This window comes from Meles meles, chromosome 5 (assembly GCF_922984935.1).
Source record: "Meles meles chromosome 5, mMelMel3.1 paternal haplotype, whole genome shotgun sequence".
Classification (NCBI taxonomy): Eukaryota; Metazoa; Chordata; class Mammalia; order Carnivora; family Mustelidae; genus Meles; species Meles meles.
Window position 1 is genome coordinate 64856419 of NC_060070.1, and position 25710 is coordinate 64882128.

The 25710-nt window shown below is 40.7% G+C and overlaps 1 protein-coding gene across 3 annotated transcripts in view; it reads left to right on the forward strand.

Moving 5' to 3' along the window:
• NHSL1 (NHS like 1) overlaps positions 1–25710 on the forward strand; it is a 228541-nt gene that overhangs the window by 98345 nt on the left and 104486 nt on the right. The window contains exon 1 of one of the 3 annotated variants that reach the window (XM_046004721.1): positions 22791–22821. The exons of the other annotated variants lie outside the window; for them this stretch is intronic. Within the exon in view, the coding sequence (XP_045860677.1) occupies positions 22806–22821 (16 nt within the window). The 5' untranslated portion in view covers positions 22791–22805. Of the gene's footprint in view, positions 1–22790; positions 22822–25710 lie in introns of those variants that run through there. 3 annotated transcript variants of the gene reach the window in all.

The window sequence follows — 25710 nt, forward strand, 5'->3', positions numbered from 1 at the left end:
TGTCCTTCTAAGAAGGATAAGATAGCTGTTAGTGGTCCTCAGCACCCCTTCCCCTCAGGAGATCCACACACTCAGGTGACTTGTGAAAAGTTCAACAGTAAGCCACCCTCACAGGAGGATTCTTCTTCTCTTACAACTTGAAGTTGGGACATGGAACTCTTTATTGAAACAATGCACTGAGGAAACTTTGGGAATCATTAATAGTCTTCTTGTGTCTTTCTTTAAGAAGACTGATGAAGGACACAGACACTTGAATTAAACGGGTATTAGAATGACATCAAGGAAAAGGAACACGTGAAGGGCTTGCCCTTGATACTGTGGCCAAAAGGAGTTTTTTGGATTTCTTTCAAATTCCTTTTTAAACCAATGTCGGCCTCTGTGCTCAGGGTTAGCATGTTTTGCCTTCCTTGGGGTGAAGAAAAATATCAGTCCTGGTGGGAGAGAGGGAAATATTTCACTATTTCTTAACACACCCCTATTTTGTATTTAGAATTCCTGAGTTCTCCCTTTTAGAATGTTTACCGTAGAGGCTGCACTGTTCAGCTCTAAAATGGTTTCCCCCTTTGGTGCTGTGGCAAAGCCCGGTACGGGAGCGCTATTTAAGTATTACAAAGGAACCCAGTCCAGACATTCCTCCTGATTGTGTTTTCCCTGTTTATCACATTCTTCCCGTGCCAAGAGAAACCTCGCTAGAATCTTTCAGCGACCTGTTCTTTCCCATTTTTTGGGAAACAAAACAGCCGAATCCTGAGAGAATAAGTTGCATATGGGCCAATGGTACAGTGTTTTTAGTCTGCAGACTGAGAATTTAACACAGCTCTTCCTCGCGGATGCTGTGTGTTAAACAGTGTGTTAAACAGTTTCTCTATTAAAAAGTCTTCTCTATTAAACTGTGGCACAGAAGGGACTAGTTAATGCTCTTAGAAGATGTCAGTTGTTTATTATGCCAGGAAAGGGGCTCTAACAGCAGTCCACTGATAACCGAGCTTAAAGACGCAGGTTTTTAGTTCAAATGTGGAGTAATTGCCACACAGAGAAGAGGCTTTCTGGCTGGAGTTGTGTGGTTTAGTAAGTCCACGAACTTTGTTCTTCTAAATCAGGAATAAGCTGCGGTTTTGGTTAATGGGTGGGTTGTAATGTTTGAGGCAAAAATGTTTGCAGGGCGGATACAGTAGTCCTGTGGTCATCAGAGGGTGTAGTTTTGATTCCATTGGCCTTTGCCAAAGGTTGTTCTTTTATGACTTGTTTTAGATCAACTGCCATCAGGTTTCCGTTAAAGACTGTAGACATGTGAGCACGTGGCTTTAGGATTTCTATCATAGATGCTCCATCTAAATTAACATTAAAGTCAAAGATACTGTGAATATGTGTGTATTAGTTTTAGCTGGGAGATGAATCAAATACTGTACACTTGACTTGTGAAGAATAATGAGGTTATTGTAGAGAAGGGGGTGACTTGTAAAAGGAGGGAGGACTTGTTTATGCAACAACACAAAAGATTGTGCCCTTTATCCCTTAATGTAATCGGGGATCTAGTAGCTCCATGAAGAGACATGGAAGCACAATACGGTGTGTAAATTTATATGGTTCTTAGAAATAATTGGCCGTGGGTAATACTGCCATTTTTTGTCATAGGGAGCTAGGGGGAAATCCTTAAAAAGCTGCCTGTAGATCAAAATTTTTACATTTGACTTACAAAAGAAAATTGGCTCCCAACTTTGACATCCTGTCCCAGGGCATTGATCTTTGACACTTGATCTTTATTTCAAGTAGTTCTTCCCTTTGGAGAAATACAGGAGTGATATTTGTTTACACTTCCAGATCAAAAGAGGATGAGTCGTTCACTAAAATTACTCAAGATTGGAATTTTTTTCTTAGCAGTATCAAATAAGTCTAGCAGGGATTATCAGTCAGTGCTAAGAATGCCAATGGCCACGTTAGGATTTGGTGGCAAATAAACATGCATTGAAGATATATCCGTCTAGTGGGAATCGTATAGCATCTTTTACTTTACTATATTTTTTTAAGGTTTTATTTATTTATTTGACAGAGATCACAAGTGGGCAGAGAGGCAGGCAGAGAGAGAGGTGGAAGCAGGCTCCCTGCTGAAGCAGAGAGCCCGGTGCGGGGCTCGATCCCAGGACTCTGGGATCGTGACCTGAGCCGAAAGCAGAGGCCTTAACCCACTGAGCCACCCGGGCACCCCAGGATCTTTTACGTTAGATCTGCCTGCCCAGATCACATATATTCCTTTCACCCTGCTCTCCAACTCCCCTATCTTATAGTAACATTTTTTGATCTACACAGGTTTCTAAAAACCTGCTGTCCTGCCTCCCCTCCCCCGCATGCACACACACACCCCACCACCAAGCATGCAACAACACAAAAGATTGTGCCCTTTATCCCTTAATGTAATCGGGGATCTAGTAGCTCCATGAAGAGACATGGAAGCACAATACGGTGTGTAAATTTATATGGTTCTTAGAACCATATAGCGTGACAAGCCAGCCTTGCTTCAGGGTTGTGTCCTGTGTCCTCCCCACCCCCATGGGATATCTGGCTGCTGGGGCTGCCGGTTCTGCAGCCTTATGCCTTTCTCCCTTCCATCTAGCAGGTTCTGTGAGGCCAGAGTGCTTGCGTGCTCCCTTCCCACTGTCTCCCCATCACATTGCTTGCAGTCAGCCCACTGAATCCTTACTATCCTGTGGGTACTGTGTTGTATGCATGCTCATTTTATAAAACAGTTCTTAGAAGCTCTTTTGATAGTGAATCTCCATGCTGGGTTGCTTGTTAGGACCATCGCAGTAAAGTTTTTAAGTAGTTACCTGTATGGATATCTATCAAGACACAAATCTATAGGCTTGCATTTTAATGTTGTCACATACACTCAAGAGACTAAGGATAAAAACTACAGTGCTTGAAAATTCCTTGGAGAATGTTCCTGTAAGATTAGATGCTATTGATAGGCATCTTTCCAATTACACTGCTTTTCCTGAGCCTAAAAAGTAACTAGAAGATACATACTGGTATGTCCAAAGCAATCACAAGTAAGCACCTGCATGTTTTCTTTTGTTCCAGCACCTGGCAAGTTTCAGAACTTCAAAACTATTGGCATTTGTACTGAGGAAGGTAAAAATGAATTAAATAATAGCAGTTATCAGTTCTTATGTTCTTAGTGATATATGACCCATTCAAATAACAGATTATGTTTTGACTTAATTAACTATAAAGATCAAGGATGTGAATCAGTATCCTCTTGAGTATAAATTTAGTGAATCATGAGCTATTTCATTGGATGCCTGTGTAATAAAAAAGTAGAAGTCAGTTGTAGGTGAGACAGTATGTAGCTTTTCACATGGAGTTGTGAGAGCATTTATTGAAGGAATTTTTAGTACTATGTGCACAAAGAAATATAGCACACAGGCTGGGAAGTCATAGAGTTCATACTTAAGTGGAGGAGCAGATAGGACATCTAAGGGGATTATAGGGAAAATGCAGGATCATTGTGAAAAATAGAAAATGAATGTCTTAGATGAGAAGTACAGATAAAGAAACTTTATCTTGAGCATTTTCATGTTTTGTGTGGTCTTCTGGCTGTTAGCATTGATTTGCACAACATTTAATGAGCTCCTGCTTTGTTTCCAGCACTGTGGAAGGTTCTCAAGGGAAACTAATGACTTGTATTTATTCTGTGCTCCCCCATCTTGCTCACTTACCCTTCTCTTGTCAAATAAAACCAAAAGAGGTGGAATAATAATGGGGTAGCCTCTCATTGAGCAAAGCGTGTTTTGTTGTATCTCCAGCTCTGTTCAGCTGAGCAGGGGCGTGATTGATGATCCTGGTATTGGCAGGTCAGCGCATAGAAAGGGTAATTGACATGCAAAGCCTCAATTTAAACACTACTTTCATTCTCTTCCTCAGGACTTTTATCATATATGCTAATAACATTACCAAATTTGAATCATTTGAATTTCAGTTCCTTTCCATCCCAAGAAATACGAAAGATGAGCAGAGAATGACTTTACTAGGCATTAAGGATAAGGAGTAATCAATATGCTAGGTAATCAGTTGTTGAGTATGGGAGTTGGTTATATTTCAAGTAATTTCATCCCAGTGTCCTCCCTAGTAAAACAATTGCAGAAAACAGGACCCTTGTGCATAATTAGATTAGCAATGATTTCAAACATTACAACAGAAAAAATGGCATAAAAGACCAAAAGCTACCAGGTTGAGATTCTGTTTCCATGTAAATAGCTATGATTTATTTCTGATCACAAAATCTTTAAAATGTTGGGTTGTAAGGGCATTTTCTTCGTGGCATTTAAGAAACCTGAAAAGTAGTGGCAAATATTGCTAAAGTAGCCCCCTGAATTTGAAAATAAAACAAGGTAAATAAGTAGTATTTATTCGGAGGGTCACCATGTACGTTGGAAAAAGAGCTAAATGGAGTTTATCTTGGAGTCTTACTAAAAGCGGTAAGAAAAATATTCTCAGTGTAGTGAATGTAATGTTTTCCTTCTTATGTTTTACCGAAGCTGACATTCTGTGAAACACACAGTGAGTGCCACTTAATATTTTATCTGGTTCATTGAAACTGCCCTTTATTCACCTTTGATTAATTTTTTCTTTTGAAGATGGGAATCTCTGTTGTTTTGCTGCCTGTTGTATTGCAAAATGATCTTATTTGTTATTAAATTGATGAAGTTATGTTGAAATGATGTTTTTATCTAATATCCTTCCTTTACTTACTTGTCTTAAAAAGTTTGTGGATTTGAGAATTAGACACTTATTTAGATTATTAGAAATAGAGTGTTAAAAGAAGTAACTTACTGTCAGAACATTCATGTAGAAGTTAGTAATCTATATTCTTCATGGGAATGTCTTTGCTCAGTTTTGAAAACTTTTTTGAGATTGTCCTTTTCAAACAGTTGTTTTTTAAAATAATTTCAAAAGACCCTGAACATTAATTGGGGTTAATTTTTATAAGTCTCTTGCAATTGTTTCAGAATGTGTTATATTTCTATGTAATTTCAAGGGTTTTTGGTTTTTTTCCCCTTTTTTTTCAAGGGTTTTTGGTTTAACCATAATATTTTCTATCAAAGTTTTAAATAAAGGTTTCCTTTTTTTTAAATGACACTACTCCCTCTGAAATACTTCAGTTAACTCCAGCCTTACCAGTTTTAGCTCCTCCAGGTCTCTTCTGTCTGTACCTTCTTGTCCATCCAAGCTATAGTTCAGGCCTCCCTCTGCTCTTACCTGGCCTTCTGAATGGTCTTCTACTCTTTCTTACCACCTGTACTTACTCTTGTCTCCTTTTGAGCCATCCTTGAGTCTTCCCCAAATGCAAATATAATTGGGTCACTCTTGTGTTGCTCCCCATTGCCTACACAATGAAGCCTATCTCACTTAGAGTAGAATGGACCCTGCACCTCTGACCTCCCATCCCCTGCCTATTCTAACTCCCCACGTAGCAGGTGGATGCAATGCTTTTTCACCATGCCATCTCCCATGCCCTATGCCGCCATGCCCCAGTCCCCACCTCTGCCTGCTGACTTCTGCTCCACTTTCTCTGCTTTCTTTAGATCTCCGTGAAGCCTTCCCTAATCCCCTAGGGGCAGAGCTGATACTCCTTTCTCTATGTTATTTCTCCACTGTCTACAGACCTTGGTAATTATGTTTATTATATGCTGGATGATATTTACATTTTATGTGTCTGTGTCTTCAGCTAGACTGTGAAATCTTTTAGGACAGAGACCAAGTCTTACTTATTATCTTTTTTTATTCCCCAGGCTAAGGGCTCAATAAATGGTACTGACTGGGTCACCATGACACGTGGGATCCTGTTCATAGTGCTGTTTGCAGATGCCACCATGGCAGATGGGGTGGGGTGCTAGTAGCACTGTGTGCTTTCTGTGTCCGATGTACTGACCAACGTCACTGTCATCTCACAAGTGCTCCCAACCCTGAAGCTTGTTGAGGGTGGCAAAAGAAAGCCTTCCCTTTGTGGGAGCATCATTTTAGTGGCATCTGCTGTTTCCTGTTGCTCACTCACACTGCGTGTGGATCAGATGCTTCATAGAAACGTCTGATCACGATGGTTTGGACCATTAGGGAAGCTGGTTGGGAAACAGAGATGAGGTATGAGAGGGGATGACGCCATGTCTGGTCAGGAAAGACAACAGGGTGCTCTTAAGGTCTTCTTCACTAGTTTCCCACTTCCACCCTTGCTCTCCCCGCCTTCAGCAACCCCCCCCCCCCGCCAACCCCCAAGTAAGGCTAATCTTGACAGAGGAGCCTCAGTGGTCTTGCAGAACATCAAGCGTAAGTCATGTCATGCAACTCCTCTGCTTTAAACTCTTCAGTGGCTTTCCTTCTTAGGCAGCTGGATCACTAGTCTTTACAACGTGCTGTGTCACCCTACCCGTGGGCTTCTCCAGCTGCATCACCTGTGCCTTCCCCTCATTGTCCTCTACGTCATACCAGGCCCCTTGCTGTTTAGAACATGCTCTGTGACTTGACCTTCCCCTCCCACCCAGAGTCGCAGCTATGCACACTGCTCCCTCCCTCTTCTCTTTCAGCTCTTTGCTCAAAAGTCATCTGAGCGACCCTTTGTTACCTCTGACCTCATCCTGACCTTTCTATTCCTATCTCTGTTTTTCTCCAAAGCACTTACCACCATCTGATATACTGTATACTTAATGTACAGTTGGCCCTTAAACGAGACAAGGTTGAGGGGAGCTGACCCCTGTGCAGTCAAAAATCCTATATGACTTTTGACTACCCCAAAACTTAACTACTTATCCCCTACTTTTGACCAGAAGCCTTACCTCTAACACAAAGAGTTGATTAACATATTTTGCATATTATCTGTATCACATACTGTATTCTTAAAGTAAGCTGGAGAAAAAAATAATAAAATCATAAGGAAGAGAAAATATATTTATAGTATTGTATTTATTGAAAAGAATCCACATATAAATGGGCCTGCACAGTTCAAACTGCTGGTGCTTAGGGGTCATCTGTATTTATTTTTAGTACTGTCTGTCTCCTAAAACTAGAATTTAACCTCTAAGACAGGAGAGACTTTTTTTTTTTTTTTGTATGTTTTGGTAACCAATGTTTCCCCAAGTCTGGCACATAGTAGGTATTGGATAAATTTTAGTTGAAAGAGAGAATGAATGATACAAGGAATACTAGGTCAGGAAATCTGAATGTTTTGTTTCTGTCACTTGGTAATAATGTGGCCTAGAGCAAGTCACATCATCTGTTTAAACTCTTAACAATCATGTCGATAAAATGGGATGGGCAGCAGGTGTAGCTCACTTCTTGAATAAATGAGTGTATGTTTATGGATACTGTGTCAGCTTACCAGTTGAGTCTGGTTGTATTTAATGGTACTGTCCAAGGGGTAGGCAATCTCTTCATGACTGATAGTCAATCAAGTCAAAAGATGTCGTATCTTAGTGTAGACTATACTACTTTATAGAATTTCAGTGTAGAAATAAGTGCTTGTATAACCTACACAACCCAAATGGAAGCTGCCACCTCCTTTACATAATTCTTCAGTAATATATACCCCAGTTTTTATGTCAAATCCTAGAATGGTTAAAACACTAAATTGAAAGTTGTGTCTAAATCAGTGAAGCTGCCCGTATTAACAACAGCTAATGTTTAATGACGGCTTGCCATGGCTAGACCCTACTAATAACACATTACGTGAATGAACTCATTTAGTACATGTTGTCTGGATACTGTGAGTATTTAATAAAAATAATAATTTGATAGCAAGGAAGGGTCATTCAGGAGAACTGAAAACTGAGCCGAGAAACTTAGATGTGGTGAAACTGGGAACCCAGTGTGTATCTTCAGAAAGAGAAAGGATGTTGAAAGCATCTTGGAGTCTTGGACCCAGTATCTTCTGGTTCAAGGGCACATGCTCTGCATTGAGACTCTTTGGGCATGTGCTTCCTACTTTACCTGAATTTGAAGCTCTTTGAAATCTAGTCTGTCTTATCCAGTGTCTTACACTTTGCAAGATAGCGAGTAGGTATTTCTTGGTTTTGGCACAGAATGGATTGGAGCATAGGAACCAGAACCTGGACTTGAGCCTGATCACGGTAGGGACTGTAGAGGCTGAGAAGTGACAAAGTGCTGGTGGAAGCGATTATACAGGTACAGGAGGAAAAGCAGTTAAGGAACTACAGATTTTCACATGAGGCTTTCTTTATTCGGGGAATAGGATTTAATAGTTACTTGTTATTGTCACACATTATCTCTGATTTTCTTAGGCATTGTTGTATGTTTTCTAACTTTATGAAATGTGGGTGGTCTTTACATTATAGTTCTAACCTTCCTAATGAAAGCTGATGTTTATGGGGATCACTGTCTTAATAAATGTGATTGGAGAGTTTACATATAATCAGCATACCTATTGTTTATAATAAGAGCCTTCCGTGAGGCTGGGCGGGGGGTAGAAGCTGGTTGCAGTGACGTCTCTGGGGTCTGTCCCTCTTCAGCCTAGTGAACCTCTCTTTTCTATACTACTGAATTTGGCATCACAGATTGCTCTCTGTCATTGATGGCTGACATTTGATGACTAACTAGTTATCAGAGACATCAAGCCAGTAATTATTTACTTAGTTCTGCCAGAACCCATCACCCGGCTGGATGCATAACATTTTGGCTATTTAAATATGTATGGTACATGGTGGGCGCTTGCCTGTCAGGTGTCTGAGATGGTCTCCCTGGGGGGATTTGTTAGCTGGAGTTCCCAGCTAGTGCTGTCGCACCACCCCCCCTCACCGCCACCACCGCCACTTCCTGGCCAGTACTTCCATTTACTAGACTCATTTTCATGATCTGGGTTTGTCTTCTAGATTCTTGTGTTTTGAGAGCTCCTATTGCCTGGCAGACTTGATACAGAGCAATGCCTTGAGAAAGCCACATAGAGGAGCCAGCCTCTCTCAGATTCAAAGAGAAAGAGGCTTGAATAGTGAGTAACCTGGAGTGACCCTGAACAAAGGGCTTTCCCTAGAGTAGGCCCTCATTAAGGCTGGGGAACAAAGAGTGACTCCACTCTGTCATTTTCATGCCCTACTACTTTTGAAAATGTGTGTTGGGGACAGTAATCAGTGGAAGATAATGGGAGAAGGAGGGAGTAGACTGGAGGAAGGAAGGAGCTGGGATAGGTTATAAGGAGAGAAAAGCAAATGAGTCTCTGTAGTTCTCCATGCTGCCTTCCCTTTTTTCTGATCCCATCTTTTAACTCAGTAAAGTGATGGTAGTCTCCAGGGACTGGTCCAGTTTCTCAATATGCTGTTTGTACAACTAATTGTACACTTGGAATATTTTGGGGTTGTTTGTTTTTAAGATATAGCTTAATAAAGTTTCTATACGTAGTTGAAAAGGTGTGGAACCAAGGATAAAGGCTCATCTGTCCACTGGTTAAAATAATTTTAGTGGCACATGTAAATACCCGATTGGGTTCCATATATGTTTATCCTTCTCTAAGAAAAAAAAGCCACCAGCACTTAAGAATTCAACAAACTGTATCCTTTGTTTTTTTCTTTTCAGTAGATTTTAAAAGAGAGTGAGAATAAATATATATTTTTTATTGTTGGTACAATTCCTTGCCCCTATTTCTGAAGGTTCTCTTTTACTCTGTAACTGGAAACGCCTCAGCGAAAGTAGAAACTGGGTGTCAGGTGTTTCTGGATTACATTTTGAGATAAACCAGAATTCCTACCTGAACACAGGTGTGTACTGCTTCAGTCCTGATTGGTTGGCGATTCTTTTACAAAGCACACAAAAGACAATTTGTGAATTTATCTTGGTGGGTGGTTGTGACTGGTATTGGCTTGGTTGCTGTGGTCATCTTGACTGGTAGTTATTTATTTACATAATTTTTTCACCAACAGAAAGTACATAGAGTGCTTTTGACTTCCTGGAAAAAGAGCTTTGATTTTTACCTTAATTTTATTGCAGAGTTAGTCAACACACTATTCCTACAAAAAGATCTTTTAATAATTTTTCTTTTTTGCTAGCTCTCCAGTTCTTTGTCCATAAGTATGAATGCCTGAATGTTGTTTGTTCTAAGGATCCCACTTCTGTTTGATTTGTAAGCCATTTTGAGACCCCTTGTTGCGTTTGGGGCATTCTTGTGTGCTACTGATGTTTTCTGAAGCTGGCAAGGTTGGGATTTTTCTCCATCAACATTCCTTCGGATCATCAGACCTTGGTTACATCCCACACACACGGGGGTATGTGTTGATTTATCCACTTGATCTGTGTGCTTGTGTCATTGGAACCACGGAAAAGTTCCATAGCTGATTTTAGAAATCAGCTTGAAGGTTATATGTCAAATTCAACTAATAAAGATTGTAACAAAAATTCAGTTAGTAATACTTCCTCTAATTTCCAAGCAAGTTGAACTAGGTTGTTCTATAACAAATGCTTCTTTGGGATGGAGTAAGGAATCTTACAGAGTGGAACTATAGTGTGAATGTCTTGAGTTTTTCGGTGCCAGAAAAGTTTAATTATACTTGACTTTTTAAGTCAGTAACTTTCAAAAGTTTGCCTGTGTCTTGAGTAATGAGGACACTTTAGATTGTTTTATACTGCACACATTGCATATACAGTTGACCCTTGAACAACATGTAAGTCCACTTACATGTGGACTTTTTTCTGATAAATTACAGTATATACCATAAGTGTATTTTTTCTTCCTTATGTTTTTCTTAATAATATTTTCTTTTCTCTAGCTTACTTTAATGTAAGAATACAGCATATAATACATATAACATCCAAAATATATATCAATCGACTTTACGTAATTGGTAAGGTTTCCAGTCAATGGTAGGCTATTTAGTAGTTAAGTTATTGTAGAGTTCAAAAGTTGCACAAAGATTTTCAACTGTGTGGGATTGGGGGAGTGGGGGGGAGGAGTTGGTGCGCCTAATCCCATGTTATTCAAGGGTCAACTGAACACACATACTCACACTCACACCCACACACACGCATATAAAATGAAGCAAAAGTTTTGTGAAGCTATTTCATTATTGCATGACTCCATGTGATACTATTTTCTTTTGTTTTATTCTGTGTTACTAGGCAGAAATTGTCAGTCCTGACCCACTGAAATGATGACTCCCTTACTAGGTCACAGCCTTTAGGAGGCAGAATGCTGCTTTCAGTAGACTTCACTTCTTTTGGTAGGTTCTTAATATGTTTGTGTACCAGGTCGCTCCTTCGCAATATTTAGAAGTCACACACCATGATGGAGTTTCTGTGAGTAGTCCACCGTCCTATCAGTGTGGTAGAAAGGTGTCGCATATCTGAGGTGTCTTGAGATGCAGTGTGGATTTTAGTGCATCTCAGAAATCATCTGCTCCGAGAACTGACTTAGGATCATGAGCTTATAAGCATTCTCCGCAGTAAGTCCTCTTCTAGGTTGACCTCTGCACCCCTCACCCACTACCACATCAGTGAATAAGGGTAAATGCTTAAAAATTAGGCAGGACTGAATGATTTCTGGTGTAAACCTTGTTGCCTGATGGAGCACAGTGTCACAGAGCCTGCCCTCGGCAGATTATGCGCACCTGCTAACCCACCCAAGGGAAAGCTCATGTATAGCAATGTCTGACGAATTTCTGCCTTATTCTGGAGATTTCTCTGCCATTATGCTTACTGGCCTACTGTCTGTCCCCCTTAGAGGAAAACCAGTTGAGAAGTTGAGGCTACTTAACTTCACTTTTGAATCGTTGAACTCTAGCCTATATCTGTCAGACATCTGATGTCTGTATTGGAGGGAAAGCTGCATTTTCTTTAAAGCATAAGGTTACTGTAAAAAACTGGTAATTGGTTAGAGATACTTTTCTAAATTGTGATCATATGACTACATGTTAGCTTATACAAAATGTTAGAGGAACATGCCTTTTATTTGTTTGTATTTTCATATAACAGAAGCTTGCCTCATTCATCTTTCAGAATTTTAAAACAATTTAAAAAATTTCTTATGAACATCATTTCGAGGTATACTCCGCAGATAGAGTCTGTTTGCAGGTTATGGTTTGCACAGTATTCACACAGGTGTGGCCTTATTCCACTGTTATGGTGGTCCTATGAGGTGGGCAGAACAGATGGCATTATTCCCTTTTGGGGCAGGAAAGCAGTCCCTGAAAGATTAAGTGTCTTACCTGAAGCCATATAGATAGTAATGGTATAGATTGGATTTGAGTCCACTTCTTTGTTTTGTTTTTTAAGATTTTATTTATTTATTAGACAGAGACCTCAATAGGTGGAGAGGCAGGCAAAGAGAGAGAGGAGGAAGAAGCAGGCTCCCTGCTGTGCAGAGAGCCCAATTCGGGTCTCAATCTCAGGACCCTGAGATCATGACCTGAGCTGAAGGCAGAGGCTTTAACCCACTGAGCCACCCAGGCGCCCCTAGCAAACTCCCCGCCGAGCAGAGAGCCCAGTGCAGGGCTCGATCCCAGGACCCTGAGATCACGACCTGAGTCGAAGGCAGAGGTTCAACCCACTGAGCCACCCAGGTGCCCCTGTTTTTGTTTTTTTTTTAATTTTTTTATTATGTTATGTTAATCACCATGGAGTGTACCATTAGTTTTTGATGTAGTGTTCCGTGATTCACTCTTGGCGTGTAACACCCAGTGCTCCTGCAATCCGTGCCCGGGTTACCCCTCCCCCCTACCCCCCTCTAAAACCCTCAGTTTGTTTCCCGGAGTTCATAGTCTCTCACGGTTCGTCTCCCCCTTGGATTTTCCCTCTTTCTTGTTTCCCTTCTTTCTCCTAATGTCCTCCATGCTATCCCTTATGTTCCACAAATAAGTGAAACCATATGATAATTGTCTTCCGTGATTGTTGAATCCACTTCTTGTGACCTAGACCCCACACTCTTTTTCCTTGACACCGTGCAGTATCTCTGCCAATCGTCAGCACAGTCGAGCCTTGTTCTGATGCTTTGGTGTCACCGTGAGTATTCACGGAGCCTGTGAGAACGCCCTGGAGGCTGCTGAGATTTGTCAGGATCTTTGCTTTGGCATGAAGTGGGTCTCCATGGCCTGTTGCCTCTGCCGCTTCTGCTGTACTGCCATCAGCTCTCTTTGTCCAGGTAGTCATGCCTGCCTCTTGTCCTTGCCGCTGTCTGATTTGGTATTTCTAATTGGTTACCTGGTGTGGAAAGTCTGGGCAGTCTGGTTGATTGCGACAGTATCGGTCAAAAGATGGTAATGAGATCCTGAGCCATAATCCTGTGAGTGATGCTCTCTGGTCAGAGACCATTTTGGCTTCTTCCTTCCTGGCTCTATTTTGAGTGGTTGAGTTTGTTGGAAAAGTGATCTCTTGTTAAGTAGGATGGAACTGTAATATATAAATATGTTTTTTGCATGTTTATCTTCTGTTGGCTTTTCTTCTTAGTATAGTTGAGTAAAGCACATGTTTGCATTAATGTTATGAAATTGTGACTATATTTGGGCATCTCAGTTCTTTTTGTAAATGTTAGATTTTAAACACTTCTATAAAATCACTCTGAGTTTTCAAGTAGGATTACTGCCTTGAGCAATAAGCAAGTGCTTTTAAGCTGGGTTTCACCATTAACCATTTTCTCTAATAATGTGTTACGTTCTTGCTCTCATCTCCCTCTCCTCTCTTCATCCCAGCGAATACTTGGACACCACATATATTTTCTTGTTTTTTGTATGGTTGGAATTGCTTCCCCAAATATTCAGTTTTGTATCTTCTTGTCATCTTCTTCAAAAAGTAAAAAAAAGAAAAAATGGTGACAATGAGACCATATTTCTGTAACTAAATTCTTATCCACTGAATATTTTTAGGCAAACACTATAAATGGCATTTGATCCTCATTAACACAAATGGGAGTTATGTAACATTTGTGACCGAAAAAGCTGTTGGACTATGTCTTTTTTGTGAATTTCTTAATAAACTACTAATATCCCAATACTCAGAAATAACAGGAGCTTTTAATAGCCTATTTGAAATGCTACAATCCCCATTTTTGCATCCTAGGCCTATAGCAGTATCTCAGTGAATACCTAGATTTATACATAGGACAGCTCCAAAAATATTGGGATGCGATTTGAATAAGTTGAAAGTAGAGTAAAAACAAAAATTTTTTTTCTATGACTCAAGAAATGAGGCTCAGAATAAAGTAACAATTTCAAAAAGCACTGTTATCTTTTCTTTCATTCTCCAAATATTAGAGAATGAATAAAAGATGCTCACTCCTGATGTCAGAACAAAAGCTTTTGATATCCAATATAGTTATTATACATTTGGTTATAAGGTCTCAGAGATAATCATTGTAAAGATGTCTTTCCTTTCAGATAAAAGTGAAATAAAAGTTTGCTTTGTGTATACCTAATTCGAAAACCCAACTTTAGCAATTATTTAGAAGTAGTGACTATATATTTTCCCCTCTTAGTGTCATTTAAGAGTATTTTAGTAAGTATTTGTATATAGTTTCTCAGCTGGAGCTATGAGGGGATCCAAGCAGTTACCTGGACAAAATAAGACAAATCTGTCAGGGCTGGGAGGAACCTGGGAGAGGCCTATCTGCTTCCTTGTGGAATTGATAAGCAAGGATCCAGGTAGCTTGCTGCATGCAGACCTTACAGCGGTCGGTGGCCCAATTAGGCTGTGTCCTCCCTTTCCTTTCTCTATCTTCAGTGGTTTTGAGATTTTGTTCCTTTCCATTCCTTTCTTTAGTTTTGACATTCCTGATGGCTCTGTGAAGGTCAAGCGACAGATTCCTTTGCTGACCTTACAGGGCTGATTTTGGAAGCTTTTCATTCACTCTATAGCACACAGAAAGTTTTCTCAAGTAGATCTGTGGAAGATAGGCAGCTTACTAATGATGGCAAAGGCAGAAGGGGGACAACATCAGCCTTGAGAACAGGCTCTCTGGTGTCACTTATTCCCTTACAAAAGTAAAAAATTGATTTAGCTTTCAAAGAATTGAAGGAAAAAAAATCTCGAACTAAACTGCCCCCTCCCCCCAACACACACACACACCCCAAAAAACAAACAGAAAACCCCAAGGGCCTTGGCCTGATGCCTTTCTTTTGTATGAACTGAGGTCCTCAGAGACAGTCCGATGACTTAATAGAGCTGTCAGAATCACATCTGCTTCAAAATAAGTGCATTTTAAAATTTTAAAATGTAGTATTCTGTTTTTGGCATATAACCTTTTTCCTCTGGAGGAGCTATAGATTTTACTGTTGTTAATAAACTGTCATTCATTTACAGAGATGCATTCAATAAAGCTAGAACACAAAGTAAATGCCAGCCATTCCATCGACAGAATTGTAGGTGACTTTTAGCAGGACTTACCCTTACTGATGTCACCCAGAGAAGGGAGAGGGTGAGAGACAGAGAGAAAGATGAGTGGGGAGGGAGTGAAGGAGGAAGGAGGAAAAGAGGAAGAGGTAAAACAAAAATAAAAAAGGGAAAGGCTTAGATCTATTTAGCACGATCAAAGAGGAGGATCAGAAAAGATCATCTCTGTTTCTGTGGCTTGCTGTGTTCTCTGTGGATCTTGTAACTCTATGATTATCATGCACTGTGGCAAGATGCCACCCTCAAATTGGTCTGCCAATTTGAAGAATCATTTTCTTGCTTATTTTTATACTCCTAAGGACAGGGAAAGAGACGGAGGGAGCCTAAATGGTGTGGTTTCCTCCGACCATTATTGTTGTAAATCCTATGGGTCCTGAAATAACGGGCTATTCCTGGAGTTTCAAGCTGCCTGGCTGCTCCAAAGACTTGGCACTTGAACGGGAAATGATTAGCTCCTTCCTGTAAACCTTGTCACCACGGTTTAAGTGGGTCACAAGTTGGAGAATGGGATTTCAGAAATAAACTACCTTTTTGATGGAAATCCTCTAGTTCTTTGTAAAACTTCAAGCTTTTCCAACACACAGTTGGTTATAAAATAAAGTGGTTTCAAATTTATATGTCTTAAGTAACTTAAATATTAGAGTAAGTATTCAGTTCCCCAGGCAGAAATTATCAGGAGCCTGGGCATTTTAACTTGGTACATCTTCCTTTTATCTTTTTCCTTGATGATTAAAGATAGTAACAATCCAGTTACTCTTTGGTTATGGGTTTATGCTTTATTAACAAGTAAACCGTGACAGAACTTGGGTTCCTCTTGGTTGGCTGATACATGATCTTAAGTAATTCTTTGCAGACTGACTTCTCTTTAGAATGATTGAGGAGGGTAATTTTGTGGGCGGAAGAGTTGCACCTGTTTCTGAGGCTGAAGATTGGTTATTGTTTTAATTTCCTTAGATTACTCAGATGTTTAGGGGAAAATGATATAAATGACCTCTTCATTTTAGGTAAGCTTGTTTGTTGTTGTTGTTTTTGAAGGGGTGCCACTGATGCTTATTTCCGGAGTTACATGCTGGTAAAATATACAGCATGAAAGGATATGAGGTTATTTTTATATGCTTTAAACTTAAACTCTCGGGCGCCTGGGTGGCTCAGTGGGTTAAGCCGCTGCCTTCGGCTCAGGTCATGATCTCAGGGTCCTGGGATCGAGTCCCGCATCGGGCTCTCTGCTCAGCAGGGGGCCTGCTTCCCTCTCTCTCTCTGCCTGCCTCTCTGCCTACTTGTGATCTCTCTCTGTCAACTAAATAAATAAAATCTTTAAAAAAAAAAAACTTAAACTCTCTAAATATGCACATATTAGGCATATTGACAATGGCAAAGCTTTAAGGAAATGACATTTAGACTCTAGGTTTGTTTTTTTTTCTCCTATGTTTCATTATAATTCTACTAGGAAAGGGTATTTGGGGTCATTATTATGATATTTTTTGGTATCCTCCCTCCCAGCTGGACACACTGACTTCAACGTTCTTGAATGGATACTTTCAAAAACAATTTTTTTTCTTTTCCACTTCCGTGATCCTTCAAACATTTAATTAGGCTGAATGAGAATAGGAAAAACTGCTCTCTGAGTTTGTTGGAGAACTTGTCTTCAGAGAGAATGGCATTTGTGTTTGTGGGTTTGAAAATGAGGCCTCTTTAGACTACTAGCCGTTTTTTATGGTGTATTTTTTTTAATTGAGACATAGTTTACATATAATATTATAATATTATATTACAACATAATGATTTGATATTTGTATATATTGTGATAGGCTGTTAAAGAAATGATGATTTAGGGACACCTGAGTGGCTCAGTTGGTTAAGTGTCTGCCTTCAGCTCAGGTCATGATCCTAGGGTCCTGGGATCAAGTTCCACGACTGGCTCCTTGCTCAGCCTTGCTCTCCTTCTGCCTCTCCCCCTTGCTTGTGCTCTCTCTCTCTCAAATAAATAAATAAAATCATTTTTTAAAAAAGAAATAATGATTTATAAAAATTCTACTATCAGTTTGACTAGTAATGGTCATAACTATTAATAAGGAGTTTCAGTATAATTATATGTAGGGAAAATATGTATTTAATTTTAAGGACTATGTTAAATATTTTTATGATGGCTCATAGCAATCATTATACTGTTGGAAATATATCTCGCCCAATTTTTATACACTTTCTACTATTTTGCTTTTGGACGAAATATTGACATGATAATAATTGTGGTTTATGCTACGAACATTGACCGTCTGTTCTGTTTCAGGTATCCTGCGGGGCATTGGAGGTTAAGTGAGAATGAGTCCTATGTTGAGGACTTCTCCTTGTAGGTGGGCAGAACTGAGACACTCTGATCACTGCATAGAAACAGTGCTGCGGTGACTTGTGCAAGGAGAGATTGATTGAGAGGAGCAAGGTCCACAGGCTTAAGAGAAATGAAACAGGCAGTGGGGGTGGGTGCTGCATTTTGGATGAAGGAAATGATTGTCTGATCAAAGACAGTGGAGGTATGAAGCCATACAGAATATGGCACAAAGCCTGCTGACAGGCCCCTGAAGGGGGAAATGGCCAAAAAAATTTTGGGGAAAAGAGCTGAATCCAAGTGTCAGACAGGCTTTTATTGCTAGTTGAGGAATTTGGGGTTATTCTACCTTGTGTTTTTTTGCATAAGTGGAAATATCATCACCATTTTCTTTATCATTATCATTATTATTGGTTATTTTCCTAAAGGAGAGAATAGAGCACTTGGAGCTCTTTTGGAGAGGTGTAGTAGGTTTGTATGAAAATAGAATAAGAAAACAGATTTAGAAACAAAAAGTAAATTACTGTAAAGGAAGCAAGGAGTGTTATGGCTTGGAGAAACATCTCAGCCACGGGTAGAACCTTTGGAAGCTCATCCAGCAGGATGAACAGAGCAAGGTTGCACAGTAAAGCCTCTTCTGGCTGCTGTCGCTCGCGAGGTGGACTGTGTTTCTGAGGCACTGGATGGACTTAGAGAAGGGAGCCCAGTGGATGGCAGTGGAGTCGGCAAATCTACACAGCTAAAGAGATCAGGAGAGGCTCCAAGATCTTCTGTGCTGAGAGCTCAGGTCAGCTGGGAAACTTGTTATTACATTCCCTGGGGAAAAAAAGAACCAGAGGGACCCAAGAGTTCTTAACAAAAAGAAAATCAAGTCATTTGGCTCTTAGGAGAGTGAGGGTGGCACGAATGAGGTAAGAGATGGATTTCACAGTAGAGAGCCAAACGAGGGCTGCCTTCTTGGCCATGATGTCATGAAGTCCAGACTTAGCCATGAAGGAAAAAAAAAAAAAAGAAATAACCCTAACAACTGGCTCAGGAAAGCGCATTTTAAAATGTCCAGTGAGAGCAGAACTCCCTTGATTCCTGGAGGAAATATGGTGACCTATGTGAAGTTCCTGAGGCCAGAAGCCACTGAGGAACCCTAGTGAAGTGTTTGCCGTTCTCCTCGACTCCATAGCGGATTCGGGTCCAACACCGAGCAACCCGTCTCTATAGTGAGCTGGGGTTCCAACACCTCCTTCAAGAATGGTCGCCCTGGTATCAAGTAGGTCATCCCTGCCTCCAGAGTGCAGAAGAATCCAGCAGGAGACAGGGTCTGGTGATGATAGGAAGAGGAAGTGTCTAGAACAAAGACCCGTGCCCGGGTTTTTGTAGGATGAACTAACCCTGCTACAGAAGGGACCAGATTGGTGCAGTGAAGTGGGGGAGCTAGTCAGGGAAAACACAAAATTAGCCAACTTAAAGTTATGCTGTCATATTTTTCTTCTTTCTCTTGGGCCTGTGGTAGTAATAAATATACGGAAAAACTCGAATGTTGGTAGAAACTGCAGTGTTGTAGGACAGTGAGGGAGTGGGGAATGACTGAACCTTTCCAGACACGTTCAGATGCGGCCCCTCAGCCTTGGCTACCAGGGGGCTTCCTCTCTGGTCCTTCTAACCTTAAAAGTATCAGAAGTTTTCGGCATCTTCAGTCTCTTGTAGTATAGGGGAAAACAGAACATGGTGTTTGGGAATAGGTCTTTAATCCCCTCTGACTTGTAGAGTGCTGAGATGCATGCCTAGAGATGGAGGTATGAAGACAGGCCTTACCTGGTGGAATACTTTTCTAGTTCATGTGAAACAAACTCTGGAATGGGTGTAGAGAAGGGTTTTTTCATCTTTGTCTGACTTTTTTGGTAAGACTCAGGGTCAGGGTAGAAAGAAAACCTGGTTTGCCAGTTTTTCTTGTGTACGTCTGCCTTGTGTTTTGCTAGGAGCAAAGTAAAACTTTGAACCTATCTAGAGTCACTCATTCAATGTATTGTGTAAATTAATTCCTAATTGACTCCTATCCTCACTATTTTATTGAAACAACAGCATTTTTTTTTTTTTTAAGGCAACAAATTTCATAGCACTGGAGTAGTTTGGAAGATGTAAAGGTCTAAAAATTTTTGGCTATTTAGTTGGTTACCACTCCCTCTGGCAGAGATAATAATGTTAAACTTTAACATGACGCTGGATGTTGTAATCCTCCAAGGGAGAGAAGTGGTTGTGCTCTAAGGTCATGGCTGGCAAAGGCACCTGTGTCCAGTCCAGAGGGTGGTGGATTCGGGAAGCATACATTGTCCCAGGCCCGCCCCCCCTTAGGCGGGCTTCTCAGCAGCCCTCATCGGTGGTGACAGATAATAATAATCATTTTCCTGGGTAGTTCTTATTTTTTTCCCCCTAGATTGAACAGTGTGCCTTTTCAGGTTTTATTTCTCAAATATATTCACAGTTGTTTGATGGTACAAGTAAGGGATTTTTAAAAAATCTCTACATAATTTCATGTTTGATATTAATAAAAGAATATTCCATTTTCATGGCTTGAGTTTAGTGCTGTGACCTTTTCAGGTAGGTGATACCTATAATTTCACTAATTTTTTTTTTTAATATTTTATTTATTTGACAGAGAGAGGTCACAAGTAGGCAGAGAGGCAGGCAGAGAGAGAGGGAGAAACAGGCTCCCCACTGAGCAGAGAGCCTGATGTGGGGCTCGATCCCAGGACCCTGAGATCATGACCTGAGCCGAAGGCAGAGGCTTAAACCACTGAGCCACCCAGGTGCCCCTAATTTCACTAATTTAATAGAAGATGGTATTCGTGCTATTTAAAATTATTATGTGAAGATTTTTTTTTCCTGTTTCAGTAAAAATTCAGCCACAGTAGCATGGATAAAGCATGGCTTTAAGCCCATGTAATTATAAATTGAAGTTAGTTTAAAAAGAAAAAAAAAATTTATTCCCTTCCTCCCAGAATGCTTACCTTGCTAAATGTATTAGTTTCCTAGGGCTGCTGTACTGAATGACAACAAACGGGTGGCTTAAAATGACAGAAATTTATTCTCTCACAATTCAGGAGGGCAGAAGTCCGAAATCAAGATGTCCACAGGGCCATGCTTCCTCCAGAGGCTTGACTCTTAGAGCTGACTTATTTCCCATATTCAGTGAGCTTGTTGGCAGCTCAGGAAATTGCTGTAGAGACCAGCAGGATAATCGTATGGAAGTGACTGCAATCAGGTTCACTTTGTTTTCTGGTTCAGTATTCTTTCTAGCATATACAGTCACTTCTATATGGAAAGGTTGGACTGTGAGTATTCAGAGTGCTGGTAGAAGCATGTAAGCTCCCCAAACTCTGTGTACTGACCTGTGTTCAGAAATCTTAATTCTCCAACTTGTAAAAGTTCTCTCTCTCTCTTTGCAACTTAAAAATCTGAATCCAACCCAGAAGAATACTTTCAGGAATACCTTGACAATTCGTAAATTGCACAGGAGATACACCCCACCCCCCAAATAGGAAAGGATAAGGAGTGACTCTGCCCATTTGTGGGGAGGGTCACATAGTGAGATGGAAAAGGCTAGGTCAGGTGGCTTGATTTTGATCTTGATTCAGCTCACTGCTGGGTTAGCTGGCCAAATCACCTCATCTCTGAACCCTTTTATCAGATGAAATGAGTGATAAGGTTCCTTCCCGTTCTGTTCTAAGAGTTAATATCACTGTTTTTCATTCCACATGCAGGTTTTTTCACCCCAGCAGCTTCTGGCTAGGAACCTCTTAATATTTTTTTGTGCTCATAGCAAGTAGTACCATGATTTCCTCATGGTAAGGAACTTATGAACTGGGCACTGCTGGAAATACTGGAAGACGAGGAGTGGAAACCAAATGAGGGTATGCTGAACGGTATGTTAAAAGCCAAAAGACAGAGCATCTAACCCGTGTCACAGGGGCTGCAGCGAGCACCCCAGGACACAGACAGATAGATTGGTTCTGTGAGTCAGTTTCCTGCATCCCGTGGAGTCAAGAGGAAGACCTGCACACAGTAACGGGCCTCACAAACAATGGCCACTTCCGGTGGCCAGGGGGCTCGAGAGTCTCTGAGCATCTCGAGGGCACTCACAGTTCAGACAGTGCTTTCAAGCAGGGTGCTCTGGAGGCCACATTCGTAGACCGTTTCTCTTTAGATAGGCAGGGAAGTTCCTTCCATGGCTTTTTAACCCATGCTGAGAAGTTTGCAGTATTCGTGAACTCAGCAGAGTGAATTTAACTCTTGAATGGAGGAGAAATTAGCAATCTGACTGTGGCTGCAGCAGAGTGAGAAATTCACATCCTCCAATGCCGACTGAAATGGACCGATCTTTGTTTCCTCTGAGAAAGGGCAATGCTGTGCAAGTGTAACACGTTTCGGATTTGAATCCTAACACTCCAGTTTATTACCAGCAGTGGTGGTAGTCATGATGACAGTCAACACATCCACAGTGCTTACTCTTTGTTCGACACTGTTGAGTGCTTCACAGAGACCCACCCGTTTATCTCAACTCCGACAGCTGTGTGCAGAGTTTCATACCGTGATGTTTAGTGCTAATTATGTCCCGGTATATGAATTGTTCTACACCAGGAAGAAAAAAAAAGTTAAGAGTATGAGTAACAAAGGAAACATGAGGTCAAAGAATAGGAGTCATAATTAATAGCAAAGAGTTAAACCGAATCAAGTGATTTCCTTTTTGTGCTGTCGATCACGTGAGGTCCTGCATCTGGTGCAATGGAAAATGCTGATAAGACAAACAAATGGGCTTGCCCTGACGTGGGCCTGCACTGGACTGAGCGAACAGTGACTGCTCAGCCCCGGCGCCCCTCACTTTTCAAGATGATCCTGGCTGATTCCATGGTGTGAAACAGCGTATGAGAGATAGGGAGGTGTCGGCAGCTCAGCCCAGAAAGCCAGGGATTGGGCAGTGGCTTCCTGTAATCGCAGTTGCTGGCTGACTGCCCCGCTCTCTGGCAGTGAATGTGGGGAGGTGGGCTGGGAGACAGCTGTGCCTAGCACTGCAAGCTCCATGGGACGGTAGAGCACCAGCCCCCCATGGCACTGCTTCAGAATGTTCTGCCTGAAAGGTGAGGGGGCTTTGGGGCCATTCGGGTGGTGAGGTTTTAGTTAGGAAAATGATCATCTAGTATCAGAGTCTAACTCACAGTGCTCACCTAGCACTATTAAAATCAAAGTTTGGGGGAGTTTGCAAGTATGAAAGTGAAAAAAGTCATTGTTCTTTTTCCTCCTTGTTGCAAACAGGAAGAAAGACCTCCTGCTGGGGAGGTGGAATGTTCTTTTAGACAGAAAGGATATTTCGCTTTTTGGATGTGTTTTGTATGCATTTTCTTATTGACAAAAGTAGTTACAAGTTTGGAATTAAGGAAACTTAATGCAAATAGGAATGGTGTACAGTTGTAGCATGAGTTCTACCAGAGAAGCTTTTATGGGGTAAGTTGCTCCTGTAAAGGATCAGAGTGAATGGGAAGGGGAAAGCTATTCTATTGCTTGAAGCTTTAATGTGTGAATTCAGGAAAGAAATTAATTTTGTTGTACAACATACTTCTTGTTCTAGCTACGTATGGATGATAGTGCTTACTAAGTACCGTAAGATGGAGAACATATGAGTATATATAGAGACTCCCTGATTAATTAGGCAGTGTTTCCTCTTTTTAGGCAATTATTTTTTCTTCAAACTCTATTTTTGTTCCAGCTCTTGCCTTAATGTAATTAATTTAGACATTTGAGAGTGTGTGGGTCTGTGAGATTGTTGGAATGGAAGAGTTAAAATGAATTCTCTTGGAACCGGAGTAGACTATTTTTTTCATATCTATCAGTGTATGTTATTCTGTTGATGGGAAATTCTTGACAGCTTTTCAATTTTTGGAAATGAAGAGGTCCTGGCTGGCTTACTTTGCTGATTTCTCTTTGTCCACAAAGCCTGCTAATGAGCTCTAGACATGGATTTTTTAGTTTCCACGTTTACAGATTTAGCTCTAATTTGACACCTTAAAACCCACCACTGTCTTTAATATAAAACTTTGAGTTTGGTGTATTTGTTTCTATGGTTGGTATAAATTTGATGAAATCAAGGGGGTAAAAACAAACAAGAACATCCCATTCGTCCCTCCCTGAGAATTCAATTAGCTCTTGCCCTAGAGAGTTCCTAGTTGCAGTGGATTTCTAAAGAGCTCTGTTTAAGACTGAAATGAATTTGAATAGTTCTGAAAAATAATTTTAAATGAAATGACTTATGGGCTCTCGTAGTACTGTTTGTTAAAAAATTGTTTGCTCAAAAAAAACATAGCTAGGAGGAGCCAGAATTCAGTATTATGGGAGGAGGCTGTAGGCTAACCTGGCGTAATTTCCACAGTGTAGTTGAAATCATTATGATCTAATGATAGCTTAAGGTTTAGGATTTTTAATTGAATGCAGGTGTGGAGTTGTTGCAGGGTATGGCTTCTGCAGCTTCAGCATATTTGTCTCCACCCATTCCCATAATAGCAATTTCATTTTATTAAAGAATCTATCAACTTCATGAACTCTTAGTTTCCGTGGTAACTTGGGAAATTTTAGAAAGTCAAGTGAATGGCATGTGATGACAAGCGAGTACTTTTGTGCTGAAGTGTGTGTTCAAACCAGGAATCCACAGTCTCCTTTAAAGCCCACTTTCTGATCTGCCAGCAGCCAGGGCAAACAGTTGACATTCGGCTCTCTTCCTGTGATTAGTAGCCTCTTGATTTACAATAATGATTTTTAGGTCGCCCTTCCATGCTTCCTGTGAGGCAAACTCATGAGAAAGTAATGGTGACTGAGCCTGAACACAGGAATATGAAAGGCTGCTTGCGGACACTTTGTGTTTCCTACTGTGTTTGTGTTTCCCTCTATTGGACACTTTTTCAGGGGCTTTCATTAATTGGCCTATTTCTATGGCCAGCTGAGGTTCTAAGGGCTCTTGAGTCTGTGGTTATGATTAGCACGGATGTTAAAGGAAAACACGATTGCCCTTCATTTGGGTAAGTCATGTTCCCGTGTATTTCTTTTAACTGTTGAGAGAAAACATTCCCATCAGATGGTCTCCCACATTACTGCAGGGTTTCCTCTTCTCCATTTAGACTGTTTATTTCTAAAGTCTTGTCTGTTGAGCTTTTGGTTGGTAGGGTACTAGAAAAAGTGCCTTCTTGGAAGAGAGATGTCATCTTTGTCATTGCTGTCTGCTATTAAAACTCATGAAGTTGTAGTCACTCTCTGTTATTGCCATTGAAGTAGCTCAGATCCATTCACTCCACCCAAGTTCATTTTGTATGAACAATGTCTCAGCTCCCAGTCTCTCAGAAGACGTTCTCTTAGGTTCTGCCAAGGGCCCTGTGGTTAACAAAGCTCTGGTGTGTTGTTCCCTCATTGTGTAATCAGTGATGCACTGTGGTCTAGGAAATGAGTTTCCAGCTAATCAAATAATATGAGTAACAGTTAACGACCATGCATATATTGTAAACCATTTGTGGATTATGCCATTCAAAATATTAGAATAAAATATTTTTACCACTGATACTGAGTGGAACACAAGTTTCTCTGAGACGATTCAGAATGCAAATTTCTTAATTACAGCCCTCCAGCTTCATCTTTGTAAATATTAATTATCTTTGAAGTGCATCTCTAACTGTGAAGACTGTTTTTTTTTTCCTTTTACTTTCCAACCCATCACAGACAGATAAAACAACATTATGTCTTATGTGATGTCACCACTGTATCAAACAGCCATACAAGTCCTTAAGCATTTAATTTGTTGCCTGGAGTACTCTGGTTGCAGACGGGTAGCAAAGCATTGGCCAACTGGCACCAGTTAGGAGACAAATCTGGATTCGTTTCTTAGAGCTTCTGTAACAAATTACCAGTAGGCAAGTGGCTTAAAACAGAAATCTCTTTTCTCATAACCTAGAAACTAGAATCCAAAATCAAGGTGTTGGCAGGGTCAT